The following is a 21089-nucleotide window of genomic DNA, read 5'->3' as shown; positions in this document are numbered from 1 at the left end:
ATCTTATGGAATTTTATTCTCCAGGTCCCCATTCAGCTATGTACGGCTCTCACATATCATGAGTTTCGAAGTCTAGCTCATCCAACATGATACTGACCACGTGATACATGGTCCATATTAGTGTAACAAGATACCAAAAGTAAGTCACTCCGGGGTGAAGTGATTTACGCCACGACCCACCAATAGATCGGGTTCAGGTTCGAATTCCGGACGGGGGAAAGCCGAATCACAGCAACAAGGTCTACTGTCGGAGCTCCTCCATAAGTCCTCTCCACTAGAGGGCAGGAATGTGACGAATTAACTATATTGCTAGAGATTTACCTCATCCCTGACTACATATATCCCTGTCATATGAAAAAAGAATGAAGCATCTATATATTTCAGAATCTTAAAGATACCTTGAGAGAGAAAATATGAAGCATTTATCTACTTCAGCGCCACAACTTTATCTTTTTTGGAATTGCTATCATGTCTGTAAGCAGCTCTGCCTGTATTCAAAGAATCTTAGTTATGTATATTTTGATCTGAGGTACGTTTGACACGTGTTAGGTTCAACTTGACGTTAACATGAACCATTATAGAGAACGAAGTTTACCAAAATAGATCTAGGTTTTCTATGAATGGTTGGGGTAACTTTAATAAGATTTTGATTTCTATCGATATACCTAAAATATGCCACAGTCAAAATCTTCATATTATCACGGCGTGTGTTACCCCACAGTATCTTAATCTGTTTATGCAGAGAACATGATTTACTTTTAATGCCACAAATGCTTTCAGTATTCTTAGATGATGTACCAAATTAATTACATTCCACGTACAATCTGTTGATTGATAAATCCAAGGAGATATTACCATTCGTTAAGTGGTCAGATATTTGACTTAATGGATATTCAAGTGACAAACTTGGGTTTTCTTTTTCAAGGTTCACCCAAAACTTAAGGATTCTTTCTAGATAGTTTCATTGAATCACTTAGAGACTAGGCAGAGGGCTCCCTAATACTACATAAAGATTATGTAAGGTTACATTAAAAATCTGCAGTACATATTTGGTCCCCATACCTTAGAGAAGATACTGATGAATTAGGAGAGATTAAGAGGCCTGCAACCCATTTATTACTAAGTCCAAGAGGATTATTATGAAAACAAAATGAAAAAACACAAATACTTAGAAGATAAATTGATATTTGACTGGTATGTGTACAATAATAAAAGTATTGAAAAGATTTAATCATATATATCATCTGTCCACCTTCAATTGTAATCGCCAAGTCATGTTACTTTAAACGTAAATTATAACAAACCAATGAAAGCTTTGTTCATATTAAAGGCAGGGGAAATATGACCATATATGAACTGAATTGCGATGTCACATTCATATATATATATATATATATATATATATATATATATTGATTTTAAGGACAATGGTCTTACATATGGAGATGAAGATGCTGTACGCTTTACAACCTTCATCTCTTCCCCAAACGTCACCCTCGAAAATCAAATTGTAAGTGTTTACATTTCTCCTACGTTTTACTTTCTGCTCTGAATTACAAGTGTGTTATTCATTCACCTGATGATCGAGCTTGATAGATGAGTGACGTAGATTGTATTTTATGTGTAGGACTTTAATGAATAGCTATAAATGTATGGGAAATACTCTAAATAGCTGGTTTGTGGTCCGGACTAGAACTTGTACCATTATTTAGCAGTGACAGATACCTTTTCCAAGTCTATTGACAGATACTAATCCAACATTTGTTGACATATGCCAGTTGAAGGACTGTTGGCATACCAATCTCAGGTATGCTGACACCAGTCTTAGACCTATTGACCTCCCAGTCCCAGGTGTATTGACATCTATCCCAGGGATGTTGACAGGTATCACTCCCACACCCACTGACATTTACAAATCCCAAGCCTTTTGAAATATTCCCATCCCAGGTCTATTGCCAGATGCCACAGGGGCATAAACTTACAATGAAATTGATTTTGATTTTTGACCAGACTCTATCTAAATTCTGTGATATTGATGATTATGATATAAATTTCCAAATATTTTCAAACACAGGGCATTATTTTTTCCCATTGATATTGTGTCCAGGTTTACCATAGGGGTAGGACTAGGCAGAAGTTGATTTTAAGGATATGTCACAATTTGAAAAGTAAAATTCCTAAAATATGACTTGTTCTACTTATAATTAGTATTTATTGTCTACTTTAGCTCCGCATCACTATTAGCTTTGACTACTTCATGTTTAAGATCCACTATGTATTTCGATGTTTTTACATAAATACATGTAGAGGATTGATCTGTCATATTGTTTGTTGTAAATGATACAGTAGGTAATTAATTAGTTTACCTCTGAAGCAGAATAACCATTGGGAATGTGAATTATGACTGGCCTGGTTTTATGATAAATGTCCAGTACCATTGAGAACAGCCAGTGCGACATAGTGATCAGATCTGGCTCTGTAAATAAAAAGGATTATTGATGCTTGTAGAACAGCAAATCTAGTGGCCAACTTGTGAAAGGTTGTTTAAAAATGTTCCTGGAATTTGGATAATTTATGTCTCCCAGAATAGGTACTCCTTCCATGCTTGTGGGCAAGGGAAAAATGTAATGAGTGCAAGGGTAGTTACAACTGCTGCTTGTGTTGAAATAAACTCAAAACAGGTTTTTCTTTGAAATTCACAGTAATATCTTGCTATATTACCAGAAATGAGCATGAAAGATTTCTATGATCTTAATAACCTCATATCCACTGCTGTTGTGCACACGTTCGCATGCAGTATATTAACATTTCCAATATCAAAGCTGTGGGATAAACAAGTACATTGTTTTTGTAAGAACACATGCACAGTATTCTTATTCCAAATGGAAGCGTTTGATTCATAAGTATAATGATTTGATAATTACATTTTCTCAACCAGTTATTCCTTGTGTTCAGTGTTGGTTTCATTTCCATTTTTATTTGAAATTATCCTGTGTTAGTGTCTGAGAGGAATTTTATTGCCTAGACAGTGAATGTTCTTTTTCAACCATATTACAGTTTAAGATGCATGTCTATCTTACAGATTTTTAAATGGTTGAACCTGAAGCCCAAGTTTTAATTCCTTCATATCCTCAAGAATTCATGGGTAACCAAGATATGACAAAATTGTTTTTCATTACCACTCTTGACAATGCTGAACAGAGGACAGCTGTACTTGAAAAGGTTCAAGAATACCTAACTGGAGGTATGGTAATCTGTTTATGTACAGTTAGATTTGTCCTGCAGACTTTTTTCTACACTCCTTAACCTAAGCATACCTGGTTAAGGATTTGTTGTCCTGATTTATGTTATGATTCTAAGAATATGTCACACCTCTATATCTCTTACATTTCATTCATACAGCAGGTATGACCATGCAGATGTTCAGAGAAGTGTACTTTTTCCATCATTTCTCTGCCGTCATATTTTACGGTGCAGCTCCCCTCTTTGATCCAATCATGATGCTTTGCAGTGCATTGACTCTGCTTTTGTAGTACACACATTTCTATATTCCCTCAATACTGGTGGTGATATATTCCATTTTTGCTTGTGTTTCTATATCATCCACAGGTGGTAAAATCCCTAACTGTTGACCCATTCCAGCACTTTCATTTCTGGCCATAATCTTGCTGACTGATCAATAAGTGAATGCCTGAAACATCCTCTCTTAACCATAATGGAATCAAGAGCCTTCTTCCCTTCTGATAGCATATCTCTTTAACTATCCCGTTCTGTCTGCTGCAGTTTTGCTTCCCTGTCTCTGTTCCACAAGTCTCTGCTCTTGTGGAGTCTGTATATGTCCTAGCCCCCATAAATTGTGCATTGTAAGCACCATTGAAGGGGCTTCTGGGGCACAAGTACAAGGTAAGTTTAATGCATATGTACACTAAAGTCCCAGTATAAAAGAATTACTTTCAAGCTGGTATGAAACTAACCATTTATATTATTCACATATCCAAATGCACAGAGGTGTGTGTTAAGTTTTATGATTGGGTTTATATGACAGCTGGAGGGAAAGCACTTGCCAGATATAAGATATAGAGGAAAGTAGTATCGTTTGAAGCTTTAGGAATACATTCCTATTTTTTCCATAAGTTGGTAATAGTGATACAAAGAAATTCAGTTTACATGCTTTTATGCATGAGATTAACCCCAAATGGTTTTATATGGGTTCTTGTGTATTTCCTGTCTGTCTAGATATACGTGGTGTCAGTAACAGTTTTGTGATATATCCTTTCTTGGAATTATATTCATATCATTATTTTCTTTCAGAGAAAGAAAAATTTCCTTATAAAGTCATCTACTTGGGCCAAAGTGGATGGAAATGTGTGGGTCAAGTTACGAGCCTAACTTACTATGTTATGTCCTTGTGTCGCAGACATAACCTCCTACCCTCTGAACGTTCCATCCTTCTTTCATTACATGACCAGTACCAGGTCATACAGCTGTGCTTAGCAAAAATAAACAAAAATGTAAGTACCATACTATGCACTTTTTGTGCTTCAGTGGGATTTATTTAGTTTTCATGCATATATTTGTGTTATTTAATTTTGCTTAAGCGTACATATTCACTAGTTATGGAGACTCTTATGCCGTGGCCACCCTTTCAAGGGAGTTTCTGGAGGGAATGGGCATCAGAGATATAGGTTGATATGTATTCTCTTAATTCTTCTCGTGAAAAATATTGATTTGCAATTAGAATTAAGGAGTAGGTTCTACCATTTTCTTAATGCAAATATATGTTGCCTTAAAAATGTGCATACCATATTCTTATTCTTTTTACCCTGTACATACACTGATGGTTTGTGTTAGTCAGAGTGCTTACGTTATTACACAGTTATATTTGGTGTTAATGTAATGCAAAATGAACACTGTATTTTAAACTTATTATTGTCTATTTTCATAGCAAATATTGTACCTTCAAATGCTTGTCTTGAAAGGCTTCAAACCTTTCAAGTTAAGGAAAAGAGTAATAATCATTAGATATGGAAATGGTAAGCCAATATGTGTTTTAGACATGAGAAGAAGTTATATGGTAAAAAAGTGGGTTTGCTTATGTTATAGGGGAGAAAAGAACAAGTTTTCTGTGTTTTAGGTTGAGAATGGGCTTGTAATATAGTTGTCCTACTGTATGAAAGAGGATGTTCAGAGAGTGTGAAAATGTTCAGAAAACTTATGGAACTGATAACCTCAAAGTGGCTCCACATTAGTAGCATGGTAGCCTCCCAGGCAAGATAGGATAGCTAGTTTAGGAACTTGTACAAGAATAAAGAATTGTTCATACTGTAGTGAATGTCTTTGCAATCCTACCAAGTTCCTGGCATGAATCTGTGTCTCATGGGTTAAATTTAAAGTTTAGACAATGTTCTATGGGACCTTTTATTTCTCAAAAAGTAAGGTCTAAAAGGGTAATGGATTTTAAGTGACTACTTTTAACTGCAGAAGCTGAAGATAGAGGATGAGGTCCAAAGATGACGTAAGAGATTACAAATGTGAAAGGAGTCATAGTCACAAGACATATATATGTGCCAGGGATAAGCTGTGTGAAGGCTGGGCTTCTGAAAGTGGGAGGTAATGTTAAGTAGCAAATTCACTTTGCTTCAGTATTTCTAGAAATTATTGTATAATCTTAGGACAAGTTATACAATAGAAACTTGTTTTTTTTTACAGAAACATGGAGAATTTATGGCAGCTGCAAGTGATGTGCTGGATGTGTGGAATGAAATGTATAGAAATATCTTGACTTCAGATCATGAGACTCTGAGTGAAAATTGTGTAGACTTAGGACTTCCATGTTCTGATAAGAAAAGGTAAGTCACATTTGTGTAATTTTTTTTTGATGTTTGGTACCTTTTAGGGATCTGATAAATAAAATGGTAAGAGGAAATCAAAGCTAACATAAATTAGACTGTACCCATCCAAACCATTCCACTAGTCAATGCAATAATGGATCCCCCAAAAAAAACTAAGAAAGCTTACCTTTGTTGCACCTTTCAGTTGTACGACTGTTTAGAACTATTGATTAGTGTATGTTATCAATGCAAAATTTACTTCCATGTATGTATGAAAGTATTTGAAGTGAAGCATAAACAAGTGCACTTGTAACTGTAGTGTAATAAGATGACAGGAGTTTTCTATTGTGAACTCTCATTGTCAATATTAAAAAGCTAGTGCTGCTTTGGATTTTACAGTTATGATCCACTTGCAAGAGAAATGAAGGAAATCATCCAAGACTATCAAGAATTTCTTGTGAACTCAAGCTGTGTGGATCATTTTAGTATCTACAGCTGCGTAAGCAAAAACTTGAAACAAAATCAGGATCTTCAGAAGGATATTCTTTCTAAGGTAATGAGCACTGAATAATGAAGTAAGTAATATGTACCAGACTAATCAAGGATATTATATTTGGTACTGAGTTATAACAAAATCTTTTAGATGTAACCTTTATTCATGTAAAGTTTAGTCAGACAAATTGAATGAACTGTAGAAAGGTCTTAACTACTGTCTATCATAATTCTCATCAAGATGATGTATTCAGAACTTTTTTATATCTAAAATCCACTTCTAAAACACTTTTGACATACTCGTATATGTTGACCCTCCCCCCGCCTTTCAGTCTTTTACAGTGATTTTATATGCCTGTCATGTACACTTTTAAATGTTTTCTTCATAATTTTGCTACCTAAATTCATCTTTTATTTAGTCAATTAATCCTGTCTGTTCATTGTTTCATTTTCTTTTGATTTTGGTATTCAGTGCTCCATTCACTGACTTAATCCCATATTCCATGTCAGTATATCCATCCTAGTTCTATATCTGCCTCCTGTTATGTATGTACGTATAATATTGCACCACACAAACATTCTTTTGTACAATGCAAAGGTACAGCCAAGTTTTTATATCATTTCATAATAATGAGATTTATTTACATAGTTTTGCAACCAGTACCTGCATTTCATACTGGATAGTCAAACCAACATACAATTACACCATAGTGTGTTGAGTATTGATGTTGGATGTTGATATGTGACTTTGTGTGGATGGTCAGCAATTTAATTTGTTTTGAAAAAATTCTGAATATGTGAAACTTGTGACATTAGGCAAATGAAGAGATAAAACAGTAAAGTTAAACAGAAATGGTATAGGTTCAGCTTTTCAAATATTTAAATCAGTATCCATTAAGACCTCAGTTGCAGTGCTGTGTCAATCAGGACTGTGTGTTGACATGGCATCCTAAAGGGATTTCTCAAGATAGCAGACAAAAATTGAATGCTTTAGTGGCAAAAGTGGTGTATCTTATAGTACTAAATTTAGAAGGTAGGATAGACAAGAAAACTACCTGTGTATCTTGCATATACTAGATGGTGACTGAGTGGTGTGGAAGTGGGGACTAAATTTTTCCCTTCTGCATGACATGTGAATAAAGAGCACAGGAAAGAGCCAAGCAAGGAGTTTTACTTCAAAAGCTCAGTCATCTGTTTCTGATGTTACATTGTTCATGTAGGAAATAGCAAACACACATGAAAAAGAAATGAATAATATTTCATGAATTATTTAATATTGTCTTTTTCACTTTTTCAGGCATATATCATTGAAGGTGTAAATCAAATGCCTACCATGGAGAGAGAACTGCTGAAGCTCATCTTTACTGGTTCACATGTATTTAAGCTGTCTGCTGAATTTCCTCTCACACTTGATGCTTCAGCTATTTCGTACGATCTAAATGTATCAGGCATAGTTGAAAATGATGACCTTTTATCTCCAGCAAAAGATAAGCCAAACGAAACACATAAGCATGTATCTGAAGAAATAACTGTAGTTAAAGTGGACAACATTAACAGCAATTTAGCTGATTATATTAATGATATTCCAAAAAGTCCTTGCAAGGCTTATATCAATACTGAGTCAGAGTTATATGTGGAGCAAATAATCTTGGCTCATCTCCGACTCCTTGTAAATACACGTGATGAGCTAGCTTTAACTGTGACATGTAGCATGCCTGGAAGGGAAATCACACAGCAGGGTTTTACTGATATAAGACTTGAAGCTAAGAAGAAAAATATGCCAATGTATCAGGTAAGTATGCTTTTTTTTCATGTCAGAATGATTTGCTTAAAGCTTTATGTCCATTAGTATTTGATATACTATTTTGTTAAACCACCAGGTACAGGGTAATCTGTATAGAATTGTTAAAAGCAGTTATCCATAGAAGCATTCTCTGTAGGCTTAAATTGATTTAATTTGAATGGAAGCAGATTGATTTCATTTTCTTGGATTGAATGTAGTACTTTATCAAAATCAAAAATTTTAAGAAATAACATGAGTTACAGCGAATGAATGGGTGTACGTTTGTTTATCATTATACTTAATTGCTGTTTCCTGTGTCAGCGAGGTACCACTAGGGAACAGATGAAGAATGGCCCATCCACTCATGTACACACATATATACATAAACGCCCACATATGCACATGTACATATCAACATATACATACACCTACGCAGACATTACATACATACACGTGCACATATTCATACTTGTTTGCCTTCATTCATTCCTGTCGCTACCCTGCACCATAGGAAAACAGCATCACTATCCCCTGGTGTAATTCATAAACATTTCCTTGTTCTTTTATATCATTTTATTGGAAATATGTAGAAGCAGGTGCTAGGTATGTGATGAAAGTCTTTAGACATACTGTACCAGATACATTTTTTGAACAGACAGCACTGTATGTAACATACCTATGTTGATTATTATAATGTATCTTCCTTTGATAATGAAAATAAGCAGTGGCACAATACATCACTTAGTTATACCAAGAATGAGATTGGTTTGATTAAGTACATTTTAGTTGATTTGATATTAACTAGAATGTTATATTATTATTATCATTACTATTTCTCCATTTTTAAAAAAATAAGACTTTAAAATGAAATACTTAGCATCCCACTCTATATGCCTGTGTACCTATCTACATATATATCTCTGATATTTGTTCCTTCTTGTGAAATTCCCCATGTGTGGATGACCACACTAGAACATACCTCATTGGCATGTTCCCTACTGATCATACCTTCCTGGATCCTGTCTTCAGTGTATTCTCTTGCTTTTCCCTTCCAGGATGCCAGCTGTCTTCTCCTTACTCTATTTCCTTCTACCTCATTTGCTGTATATTTTCTTAAGTAACCTATCATCATGCATACTCTTGTTTGTACCCTCTTATTAAATACGTATATTGCCAAAAAGCTTTTGATGAACTACCACATAAAAGATTTTTGGGTAAAATAAAAGCTCACACCATATAAAAGCAACTCTGTGCATGAATAGGGACTGGTTTACAGATGTATAATAGTTTTTTAGATACTTGATTACCATTTCCTGCTTTAGTGAGGTAGTGCCAGGAACAGATGAAGATAGGCCACACTTTCTCACAGTCTTTTGTACCAAAACCACAATTCCCTATTCACAACCAGGCCCCAGAGACCTTTCCATGGTTCACCCTACCCCTTCACATGCCCTGTGTATAATATGTGGTAATAAGCAGAAAGACATCCAACTGATTCAGCATGACATTTTAGATGCCACAAGACTGTTCTAGGACAAATACTTTTTATAATCTGTATTAGTAATCTAGTTAGAATCTCAAAATCTGTCAACGACTTGAAATGAGGAAATAAAGCTCAGTCTAAAGATGATTCCTTTAGTATTTAAAGGGATGTAGAAAGACATATTTGTGCAGTGGTCAGACATAGCAAAGCCAAATCATTACCTACTTTTTATTCAAAATTTTGATAGGGAGTTTGCTTGGACCTTTTCATTCATAGAGCTTAGTACTATTTTTTTGCTTAATGGTATATATTTTTTCTCTTCCAGACAATTTTGTCATTCATCATGCGCCAAAGACTAGGAGGAAAGGGTTATCAGGCAGATCCTAAAAATCCGGTGCTGCTTCATGTTAAGCCTTTAGGAGAATTTGTTGATTCAGTCATGAAACTACAAAACATTGTTGAGGAGGAACCCAACCCAAGGCAAGCATTCTTTAAGTGTTGATATGACTAGCTATGTATATAGAGTCAAATGCCAGTTATTTCTATTTGACTTGACTTAACTTTCACCAGTGTTTCTTTTAATTTCCACTCATCCATACTGATTTGCATGCCTGCAGTTATAGGAAAGCCAGTCATTCAGGGAAATTGAAAATAGTCTCAGAAGTTTGATAGATTATTGCCATGAGCTGGCCGTAATTTGCTACTTTCAGTAATTTGCTTCTGTATTGTCAGGTATATTTAAGTAGATTCTGACATGATTTACTCTTGCATTATCACACTTGTAGGACCAGACACTTGTAAAAGTTATGATGCAGGAATTTGAGGGACGTTTAAAAAGATTTCCTTTTTGTTTTTTGTATTACATGGAAACTGTACATACTGTTCATTTTAGTGTTTATCTCCTATCTCTAACAAGTTTTTTGTAGACTAGTATGTATTTTTCAAAAGTATGGAACGTTGAAGTCATATGGTAGATTCTTAGATAAGAGAGAACAGGATTTCCCATTTGTGATTATGGAACTTATTTGTACAATAAAGAGAGGGAGTTCTACACTTATGGAGCTTATCTCTTGAGCTTTCTCTACCATCTTTTATTTAAATATTTATATACTGCTGCATTATCATTACTGGAAAAATAATTTCAACATTCAAATTACCCCATCCATCCACTTCTGGTGCTAAAAAGGTACTCTGAAACATTCTTCCTAATAAGTTTCTTGATTAGCTTCATTTTAAAGCTTCTGCTTGTTCACCTTTTGCTGCTTAAGAAGATGTGTTCACTGTCTGTATCATCAAACTTGTTTTGAAACTTAAAGGTTGCAATTATATCACCCCTTACTTCTATTTCTTGCCAGGCAAGTTTGTGTTCTTTAATCTTTTACTATAACCTGGCTTTTGTTATTCAGGTACTGTTTTCACTGTCTTTCTCTGGACTCTCTTGGTTAGTTCTTTGTGGTTCTTTAATTGGCTAATGTAGTGGAATTTGTGTTGAAGAATGGAACATTGTTTATTTGGGGGTACATATCAGTAATGTCAGTGAAAGGAGTGATAGGATAGATCTTTGAAATATTACTTTGTATGTCTACTCTCAGTGACCCTGATGAGTTGTCTCTTTACCTCATCAGAAATCCAGTGGATTTCATGTAAGGGACCAGATAGATACTATATTATCTACCACTTGAAGCACCATGTTAAATGAGTGATCTTTATGCTCCATAGCACTTGCACAAGAGATACATCTTAAGTTGATGAATTTATCCTCTCATCAGGTAAAAGTATGTAGCCTCATTCAGAGTTTAGGAATGTCATTATGTGACTGGATATTATAGAACATTAACTGGGATCACAGATGTGGTAATCACCGACCTTATAGTTCTTTTCTCACAGTTTGCAGTTGCTTTTGTAGTAACAGGTGGTTCCTCTAACCTTTAAGTGCTCTCCCTATACTGTTTATGTTTGAAAAGGTCTGCTTTTTAGAGGCATATATAAAAGCCATATGTCACCTAGACTTCTAGTAAGCATACAGAAGAATCTTCAAGCCTCTCAGTTATCCATAGAACACCATGGTGGGAATAGATTTGGCACCCATTCAGACCCATCCTGCATATCTGCAATGTAGAAAAAACATGATTTTGTAGGGCTCAGATGACAACTAGCAGTCGTGTTTGGACTCACCGATACCAGGAAATGACAATAGTGATTTTGTGTATGATATCAACAGAAAGTTCACTTACTTTTCAAGCATATTAAAGAAAAGTGAGAGCACACGAAATGTGCTAGGTTGTTAGCTGTAAATGGCATGTTGTTCACCAGTATATAGATGACAAGCAACATGCCAAATGTTGACATGTATGTGCATTGTTGGGTTTGAATGGCTGTAGCTCTTAAAATTGTTAATATATTTTGATGTTTAGATTTTGCTGGGTTTGATAGGCTGTAGCTGTTAGAGTGGCTCATATTTTTTGGATGTTTTGTAAATTTTGCTTGTCCTGGGAAGACCCCATTTTTACTTTGGCACACACTAGAAATATGAATATGTGGAAAGAATGAGTTTCCTAATTATGTATGCACATGGGGAAAGTTGTGAATGGGAAAAAAAAGAAAAGAAAGAGAAGACAGAAATAAGGCAAGCAATAAATGACTTATGTGGAGAAATAATTATCTTGGAAGGATGAGTATGGAGATAGGGGATATGTAACAGACTGGATTAGCTGCACTGTGATTCTATCTCAAAAAGAGGGTCAGTAATGGAAAAGCATGCAAATCTAAATGCTTTTGTGACTAATACAGGCCAGCAAGTCTTCTACATACATCCATGATAATTTAGTATGTATTACTGTTCTTTTCGATGCCAAAAATTTTCAGTTTACCTTTTAATTGCTTAACCATTAAGTCTATATCCCATCATCACAGTTTTGCAACAGTTAGTGTCTATCTATTAGTCATCTTTAGAATTGTATTTCAGGAAAGGGGCAATACATGTGTTATCTGCACTGAAAACTAACCTGTTACGGATGAGAGGATGTGTTCTGAAAAGAGCCACTGTGGAGAAAGTGTGGACTTACCTTAATGTAGCACTCAGTTGTATCATGAATCTAGCCACAGATGCGGGTGAACTTGAAGCTCAACCACCTTTACAACAAAGTTCTTTACAGCCATGTCTTAAGGTGAGCAGCTACCTTTTTATTTTGATATTTGGAGAGTTGAGAGTAGTATGCAGGATATGCTATTAGCACTATGTTTTGCTCTGTCCAGTTGCAAAACTTTGTTGTAGGTACTTGTAAGCAGGTAGTCTCTCTCTCTCTCTTTTTCTCAGATAAGGATCAAAGACTTATCATCCTTGTACTTAATGTCACCCCATGATGTTCCACTTATAGGGTTGTATTGGAGGTATGGATACATTATTTATTCATACACTGAATTATGAAGTATGTAAGGTTTCCTGATGCAGTTTATTATTAAAAATAGTATAAGTAAATGATAAAAAATAACATGATCTTGTTGATAAGAAAAAGCTTTTGATATGTATAGATGTTGCTGTTAATAACTGTAAGTTTTTAGTCTCTTTCTAATGATTGATATATGTGAATTTACAGTACTTGATCCACCTATGTGACGAAGCCAGTGGGCATGTGTATGACGTAGGAATTGTGGATGCTCTTGGAGAGAACTTCTTAACACAGTGCAGTAGTGCACACAAGTTTACAACACCACTTAAGATACCTACTGTTCTCTCACTTTTCAGGTGTGTGATCACAGTATTTGCTCTATTGAATTTATAACAAATCGAAAGGTTTACTTACTGTTACTTATAAAGCTCAAACTGTAATTTAAGTACGTGGACCCTTTCATGAAAACTGCAAATTTCCAGCTGCCGCACATAATTACCATAGCATGGCAGAAGGTGCTGTTGCCAACACATGCCTAACCTTGACAAAACTGTGTCTGGCTATTATCATTAAATCTGTAAGTTTAAATACATATCTTATACAACCTGAAAAAATGTAATATGTGCAGAGTTGTAAAGGAAACCTACCTTTGATGGTAAGGAGGTTAATGTAGTTATCACTGTAAAGGTTGAGGGCTCATTGTTGGAACCAGTCAGTTTAAACTAGAGAGTAAAGACTTGCCATCTTAAACAGCCTGGAAAACAGTATTAAGTTAGCCAGTTTGTTCCTATCACGTAGTAGAAATGCAGTAAAGCAGGTTTTGCACACCCTAATTGACTGATCTTTCAATCATCATTTTAATGATTTAGATTTGTAAATGTGTACCGGTGATCTGTACATTGGATTCATAGGTATTAATTGTTGACTTATATATTTATAGTGAATCAAAGCTTGTGTTAAAGCTGAAATCTCTTCAGACATTAATTTTGTGATTTTTTTTTTCTTAGGTCCCCTGGTGAATTGGAAAGTAAAGAATTTGGGGCATCAGACAAAGATGATGAAGATTTACAGGCTCGAGTCCTGAAGAAGATGGGTTTTTCCACCAATACTGCTGCAGAACCCAAAAAGTATGACTCCATCCCATCACATGGTTGATATTTCAAATGTTTAAAGGATTTATGAGCAGCATAAAGAATTCTGTTAGATGTAAATGACAAGCTTGATTGGACTTACATTTCGAAAAAAATAACAAAGTACCAAAGAAAAGCTTTGATGTATGACAATTCTTTGGCAGAAAGTAGCATTTTGAGACATTCTATTTTGATCAAGGATTGCTTACATAACAATGACCCATGGCCATATAATGAAGTGACATGCCAGTATTACCATCGAACATGTACAAACATAGCACCATAAATGTAGGAAGCTCAGTCAGATATGAACAATTCATAACTGTAACAGAAGAAATAAAAGTATTTGGGAAATTTTGGACAACATTGTCATTGTAAATTGATTGATGAATTTTATAAGGAAGCAGATGTACATGATTTTATTGAAATAGTTTTAAGCAAGAAAATATATGTCTGTAATTCTGTTTGGATGGTTTTAAGTTGTTAGATATCTTTTTTGCTACAAAGTGCTGAATAATTGTTAGGCTGTAGAGCTTTCCACACTCCCAGAATTAAATCAGACTCATTACATGTGAAGTCAAGTTAATTGGTCTATACGGCTTAGTAATTTGCATGGATCCTTTGTATGCTGATGTCATAAGTGTCACTTTGTATCTTCAACTTTTCTTTCATCTAAACTTTGCCTTATCAGTAACATCATTGTTTTCCCTATTGCTGTCTCAGTCTTTTTGAGGGATATGGCTGGGATTTCACCTGGCCCTGGTGCTGAAGTTTCTCAAAGCTGATCAGTCACTCCAATTGTACTATCTCCTGATATATCACTATCTGTGAGTGCATTTTTTGTGTTTGGTAAACTGTTAATCATATGATATATTATTGCATTTTAAGCTGAATGCCAATTTGTATTGCTCTTGCACATATCTATGGGGTAATTTTCATACTTTTCCACCACTTTAAAGGGTCCAGTATTGATTTCTTGTTATATTTCGGATTTCATTCTCTCTGCATCTATCTGCATTCTTCATTTTTTTTGAATTCTTTGACTTTTTGCAGTTGGGGTTCCCAAGCTTTTTCTTCTTTTCAATGCTCATATTCATACACCTAGTGTTTTCAGTCTCTTCATATCTTTGGTTTTGCACTTTCATTTTGTTTGGTATTAGCAAATTTATTGTTTGCCATATGTTTCTTATTATAATTTCATATTTACTGATAAGTTGTTGCCCTTCAAGATATTGTTGCAAGTGGTGTTTGAAATCCTTTCAGTGATTGCTATCTTGTTTAATTTGTGGTGAAAATTCATGTCACTCAAGCTTTTGTTGTCTTTAGTTGCTGTATCCCATTCACACTCATGGATTTCCACATTGTATGATATAATGATTCCTCCTCCTGTTACTCCTTCCCTACTTCTCTTCTTCCTTTCAACTTCCCTATTACTGCTGATACTAGTATTACTAATAATTTTACAGGTACTATTCAGGATGTGCATGGGCCCCTAGTGATCTTTCCCCTGTAAACATGGGAGCAGGTAGCCCTACCTCAGCTTCTCCAATTACTGGTCCTTCTCTCAAGGTCTTAGGTAAAAGGAAGACTATTAATGACTGGAAAAATATTGTGGAATTTTTATCCCAAGGAGAGGTATGTTGGAGTAAAATGACATTATTCTTTTGGTTAACATGGTACTGAATTTTATTTAAGAAATTGTCTTTATAATATAGGGTGAGATTAACCACTGAATTTGGATACATAAATAGTGGTCACACAGTAAAGCTGAGAAAATTTTGCAGAAGTCAAATTTGTATTTGCATTGTTATCTTAGATGCCTTACTCCCCATTGCTAAGGGAATGCCTTCCTAGGGTGTGAATGTGGTAGAATTATCTTCATGCATCCTCTAGAGCACAATTTAACCTGCTCTTTCTACCTTTCATGCCAGACACACCCACACCAATCATGCTTGAGTTACACATTCCCATATGCATTCTGGATTTACCCATTTTTCCAAAATTCCAAACACTGGTTTATTATATCACATGATCACTCAAGCCCAAGACAATGAATACACTGAACATTGACTTGTCTTGCACTTCTTGCATATACAATAGATATCTACACTTCTTGCCCCATGATCATTCCCGATAGAAATGGCCAGCTTTCAGAGTTCTGAGGGAGACCCACAGCAGGGGATCTTTGAATAGGAAAGTTAGATAAATCTGTGTATACAGATGTTATCATACTGCTTGCATGTAGTGACATTATTGGTGAATGACCACCTTCAGGAAGGTTGAGTCATTAATAATGGAAGTAAATGAGTGCAATCTCATCAAGGAACTTCTCACTCCAAAAGGAGTCCATCAATTTTTTGCTTCTAATTGGAGTGGAGCCTTGAAGCAACAGGAGCCCTTAAATGGATCCTGTGGTTGTATACATATATATGCATATAGAAGGGACTCTTGGGACAGGAAGTAAGTAATCATATATGTCTACTTTTCTAGAAAGTAAGAGCATGTCTTCTACTGGACACCCATCCATAAAGTGTATACTGTTGCCATCAGTTATTTCACATAACCTTCTCACACAAAAATTTGCATTGACATTCAACCTTTTATATTAAACAGGATCTGAATGAAGAAAAAGTAGCTGACACTGCTCCAGACAAATCCACAAAGGAATCTCAGGGTGGTCAGAAAGGTGGTGAAAGAACAAAAAAGCGCAGCAAAAGGTCCCTTTTGTCAGATATATCCAATGTTGCTGATCAGTCAAGATGCAAAAAGAAGAAATCCCCAGTTAAAAACACGAAGCCTAACAATGCTGAGCAGTCAGGATGTAAAAAGCAGAAATGTCCAGTGAAAAACATTAAAGAGAAAGCTGTGACGAGAAAGAAGATTGATCTCCCAAGAGGACAAATACCTATTACATCATTCTTTAAGGTGTAGATCAGGCTTTGTCTTCAGGTTTCAGGGAATTAGTCAGGTACAGTTTGATAGTCCTACTTGTTTTATCATCTATATATATATATATATATATATATATATTTATATGGAAAAATCTCTTATTTATGTCTAGAATTTAGAGTAATTATTAGAAAGTTGTAAAATTAGTGTAGCATCATCTCTTCAGCTCTTATTAGAAATTCTTTTAAAGTATTGTATTTATGGAATGGATTGAACCAGGGCATGTGAAGCATCTGGGGTAAACCACGGAAAGTTCTGTGGGGTGTGGATGTGGAAAGGGAGCTGTGGTTTCGGTGCATTATTACATGACAGCTAGAGACTGAGTGTGAACGAATGGGGCCTTTGTTGTCTTTTCCTAATGCTACCTCGCACACATGAGGGGAGAGGGGGTTGTTATTCCATGTGTGGCGAGGTGGCGATGGGAATGAATAAAGGCAGACAGTATGAATCATGTACATGTGTATATATGTATATGTCTGTGTGTGTATACATATGTATACATTGAGACGTATAGGTATGTATATTTGCGTGTGTGGACGTGTATGTATATACATGTGTATGTGGGTGGGTTGGGCCATTCTTTCGTCTGTTTCCTTGTGCTACCTCGCTAACGCGGGAGACAGCGACAAAGCAAAATAAAATAAATTAATAATAATTTATTTGTTGGAAGAAATTGTGTAAGGAATGAATTTGAGGTGTGATAGTAAGTGCACTTTGTTAGAAGAACTACCCAGGATATGTTAAAATGGGTCAGACATATGGAGAGGATGAGTGAAAACTGATTAATAGGATCAGCTTGTCAGACGTTGAGGAAGGAAGTGGAAGGGGAGACCAAGGAAGAAATGGAGGGATACAATTAAAAGGCTATGGGGTATAGGGGCCTGAACACCCAGGAGGTTTACATATGTTCATGGATGAAGTGAATTGGGTCGATGTGATGTGTGGGGGTTGACATGTTAGTTGGCTGAACCAAGGCATAATGAAGCGTTCATTGTAAACCATTGAATAGCCTGTGGGGTTTATCTGTGGATGGTACATTGTGGTTTCAGTACAGAATGTCTCCAACTTATGCATGAATTATGTTCCTAGATCCAGTTTTTTTTTTTTTATGTCTAGAAATATAAAACAAAATTGAACATTTATAGAAAATTGAATACCTATATTTACAATTAATAATGCAAGAAATATTCTACATCTGGTCCTTGCTTCCTGCTCACCTAGTACAGTGTTCCATCTATAGGGTGATCATGAAAAATAAATAAAGTGTATAGAAAAAAAAATGAAAGTTTCAAACACTGTGCACAGTAACACTAGGTGATTGCACTGATTGTAAGTATGATTGTTAATGTGTCAGTGGCATTCTTAGAAAGGGGATTGGTGCAAATGAGACCGTTGTTCATTTATTTTTAGCACCCACGTAGAGTTAGTAGAAGCATGTGAATTTAGAAGAAAAATCTTGCAAACCCCACTTAAGATTTTTATCTATATATACAACAGAAAGAAACCTGATGTCATTGTGATAAATAGTTTATATTGCATCTTAATGCATTTTCCTTGCAGGAAAATTTGCAATTATAGCAATAATTGCACTTGTTCATCATCTGTAAATTTACAGGAGCATGTTTGGTTTCTAGGTAAATTTACCATATGCATATAATATATAATGTTATACATTGTTTATGATATATATTGAGTGCATGTTTGTCAGGATATATTATAATTAACCTTCCTTTTGGAAGTGATTAAAGGTAAAGATCATGTACATAGGGTCGGTCTGCAGTCCTCTTATCTAATAAATGAAGTACAACAATATAACACAATTATGGTTTGTGAAAATCTGATTTCATTTACAGCCCACTTTTATGGGGCTCCTGCAACTTTAAGGTTATGCTAAAGACAGTATCGGGGAGCTTACTGACTCTTTTGGAGTGACAAAAGATATCTCGCATCTTAACCTGGAGTCCCTTCGATCTGTCTGAAATCCTGGGGCTCCTGCTGCTCTCAGGAAGTCAAGCCATGGAAAATGAAAGGGTTGTCATTATTTATTTATTTTTTTTTTGGAAATTCAAATTCATATGAAGCAACTGTTCAGAAGAGAAGGTTCGACATTCAAACAGGACACTCAGTTTCTTTAAGGCAGACTTAGCTATTCCTATAATGTGGGGTTTTCAAAAAAGAGTGGATGTTACAGTAATATCAAGTATGTTCATCGAGTCAAGAGTTGGAATTACAGAACTGTCAAAGGAGAGTGGAGATTTGTGACTTTTTAATGGAGATGGGTAGATACTGGGTCTTAGTAATATAAGAGAGAATATCACCAGTGGAAATCGCGTTACGGAGGCCATATTGGTAATCAGAATGAAGACTGTGTTTTCGAGGTATTTAAAGATATGGGAGTTGAGGAGGTATGCCAATACTTTGGAAATGGTAGATGTCAAAGCAATAGGACAATAGTTAAGAGTGGTAAGAACGGCTACCTTTCTTAGGGATGGGATGTATCAAAACGTTTCCAAAGAGAAAGAAAGGTTCTGGTTTTTAAGCAGAAACGTAACAGACGAGCAAACACAGGTGCAAGTTCAGAGGCACACTCAGAACACGGGGATGGATGCCATCAAGACCATAAGCCTTGCTTGTGTTTAGAGAAAGAAGCGCTTTTCGGACAGTCCGAAACAGATTACGGGAAGAGGCATAGGGTTAGCAACACCTTACACAACCCCTCAGCCGTATCACAGGCTTTCTCCACACCACCAAATCAAATGCTACACCATTCATTCTTTCAACTGTTCATTTAAGTATTCAAAGCAAACTGGCACGTATGTCTTGTGGTATCCAGCTTACTACGGTGAACCAGTCGATTGTTTCATTTGATACCACTGTTTCGTATCCGTGAGCTAGTCCTCGTTCCGCGAACGTACTCGATTCCCTGTGCCGGGTGATTCAGTTACACGTAATAATCTCTTATGTGGTCATATGTCGCAGGCTTCTTGAACGGATAAGTACATAACATCTGAGGGTATCTAAGTAGCGGCTGATATGTGCATGAGTGAAAACTGTGTTGAAGCCAGTGCCATGCCAAACTTTCGATAGCATATTTTTATATAACCCCAGGACCCCTTCTCCATGGGTTCCTGCTGCTTCAAGGCTCCGGTGCAATTGATGGCAATGATTCTTGAAAGTCCCACGCTGGGCAATCCATCATATTTTCAGTAAAGTCGGGTTTTGAACACTTCGTTTTCTCTTAAATTTAGGACATGCCTCTTGATTTTAGTGGCTTTTTTTTTTTTTTTACAAAATCCACCTGTTTATAATACTACTCGGGAATGTTTTTTAACGTAGACGAGGATTGACGTATTCTAGGAACTGATCAGCCTACTCGTTGCTGATGATTAAAACACAGTGCATTCATATTAGAGTCATCCTAACAACATGCTATTTTCGCAGTTATGCTGTTAATAAACCAGTTAGGTTCAGTATCAGATCATGAGCGTGATATTATCATACTTTAAACTTGTTATTGTCTTACTAATAACTATATTACCACTACACATCAACAAAGTTATTTACGCACCAAGTGCACAACATCTGTTCCGACCTGCTTTCTCATTTCTCATCATGCTTAGCTTTCCCTTAGAGAATATTCAGACTAGCTTTTATCATGTTTCGCATTCACTTTATACACTTATTCATACGTCTTTTCACGACAAGCTCCGGAATCCGGATATGTCTTCAATTCCGTGTTACCTCTTTAAGTGTCTTGATAAGACGAATTTACTTTTATCTCCTCAAATTATTTTTTTGTTTTTTTTATGAATATTTGAAGTTGATTAAATTTGTATGTAGCATTTCTTACAAAGGAACCGCATAGATGTTCATGTCTCTTTTGGGGTTGATATAAAACTCGAGACGTGGTTCGCCATTTCTTGAAATGAGTCACAAAATAATTTGGATGAGGATAGATAAATTCGATATACCTGTGCAATTACGAAGTGGCATAAAGCTGCTGAGGGTTTAAGTTGTCCTATAACTGCAACC

The 21089-nt window shown here is 35.7% G+C and overlaps 1 protein-coding gene and 1 long non-coding RNA gene across 2 annotated transcripts; one reads left to right on the top strand and one right to left on the bottom strand.

Moving 5' to 3' along the window:
* Positions 1-1453: 1453 nt before the first annotated feature.
* On the top strand, positions 1454-18877 carry LOC139749015 (uncharacterized). The gene is made up of 12 exons (XM_071662396.1): positions 1454-1510; positions 3083-3244; positions 4312-4511; positions 5710-5849; positions 6231-6384; positions 7621-8115; positions 9915-10069; positions 12555-12756; positions 13186-13334; positions 13986-14105; positions 15575-15743; positions 16722-18877. Exons 2-12 carry the CDS (start codon positions 3091-3093, stop codon positions 17037-17039), a joined length of 2256 nt encoding a protein of 751 aa, XP_071518497.1. The 5' UTR covers positions 1454-1510; positions 3083-3090; the 3' UTR covers positions 17040-18877.
* On the bottom strand, positions 10077-19649 carry LOC139749016 (uncharacterized). Its single transcript, XR_011712866.1, has 3 exons — positions 19535-19649; positions 13626-13732; positions 10077-11697 (listed from the first exon to the last, which is right to left on the bottom strand). It is a non-coding gene; the product is annotated as an uncharacterized lncRNA (long non-coding RNA).
* Between the last annotated feature and the right edge of the window lie 1440 nt (positions 19650-21089).

This window comes from Panulirus ornatus, chromosome 6 (assembly GCF_036320965.1).
Source record: "Panulirus ornatus isolate Po-2019 chromosome 6, ASM3632096v1, whole genome shotgun sequence".
NCBI lineage: Eukaryota > Metazoa > Arthropoda > Malacostraca > Decapoda > Palinuridae > Panulirus > Panulirus ornatus.
Note: the sequence above shows the minus strand (reverse complement) of the source record. Positions and strands in the feature narration are given on the sequence as shown.

Bases quoted from the DNA above. Each gene is read 5' to 3' on its own strand.
- LOC139749015 (XM_071662396.1), top strand. From the start codon at position 3,091: ATGGTTGAACCTGAAGCCCAAGTTTTAATTCCTTCATATCCTCAAGAA. The intron at 4,512-5,709 runs GTAAGTACCATA...TTTTTTTTACAG, and splicing joins TAGCAAAAATAAACAAAAAT to AAACATGGAGAATTTATGGC. The intron at 14,106-15,574 runs GTATGACTCCAT...ATAATTTTACAG, and splicing joins ACTGCTGCAGAACCCAAAAA to GTACTATTCAGGATGTGCAT.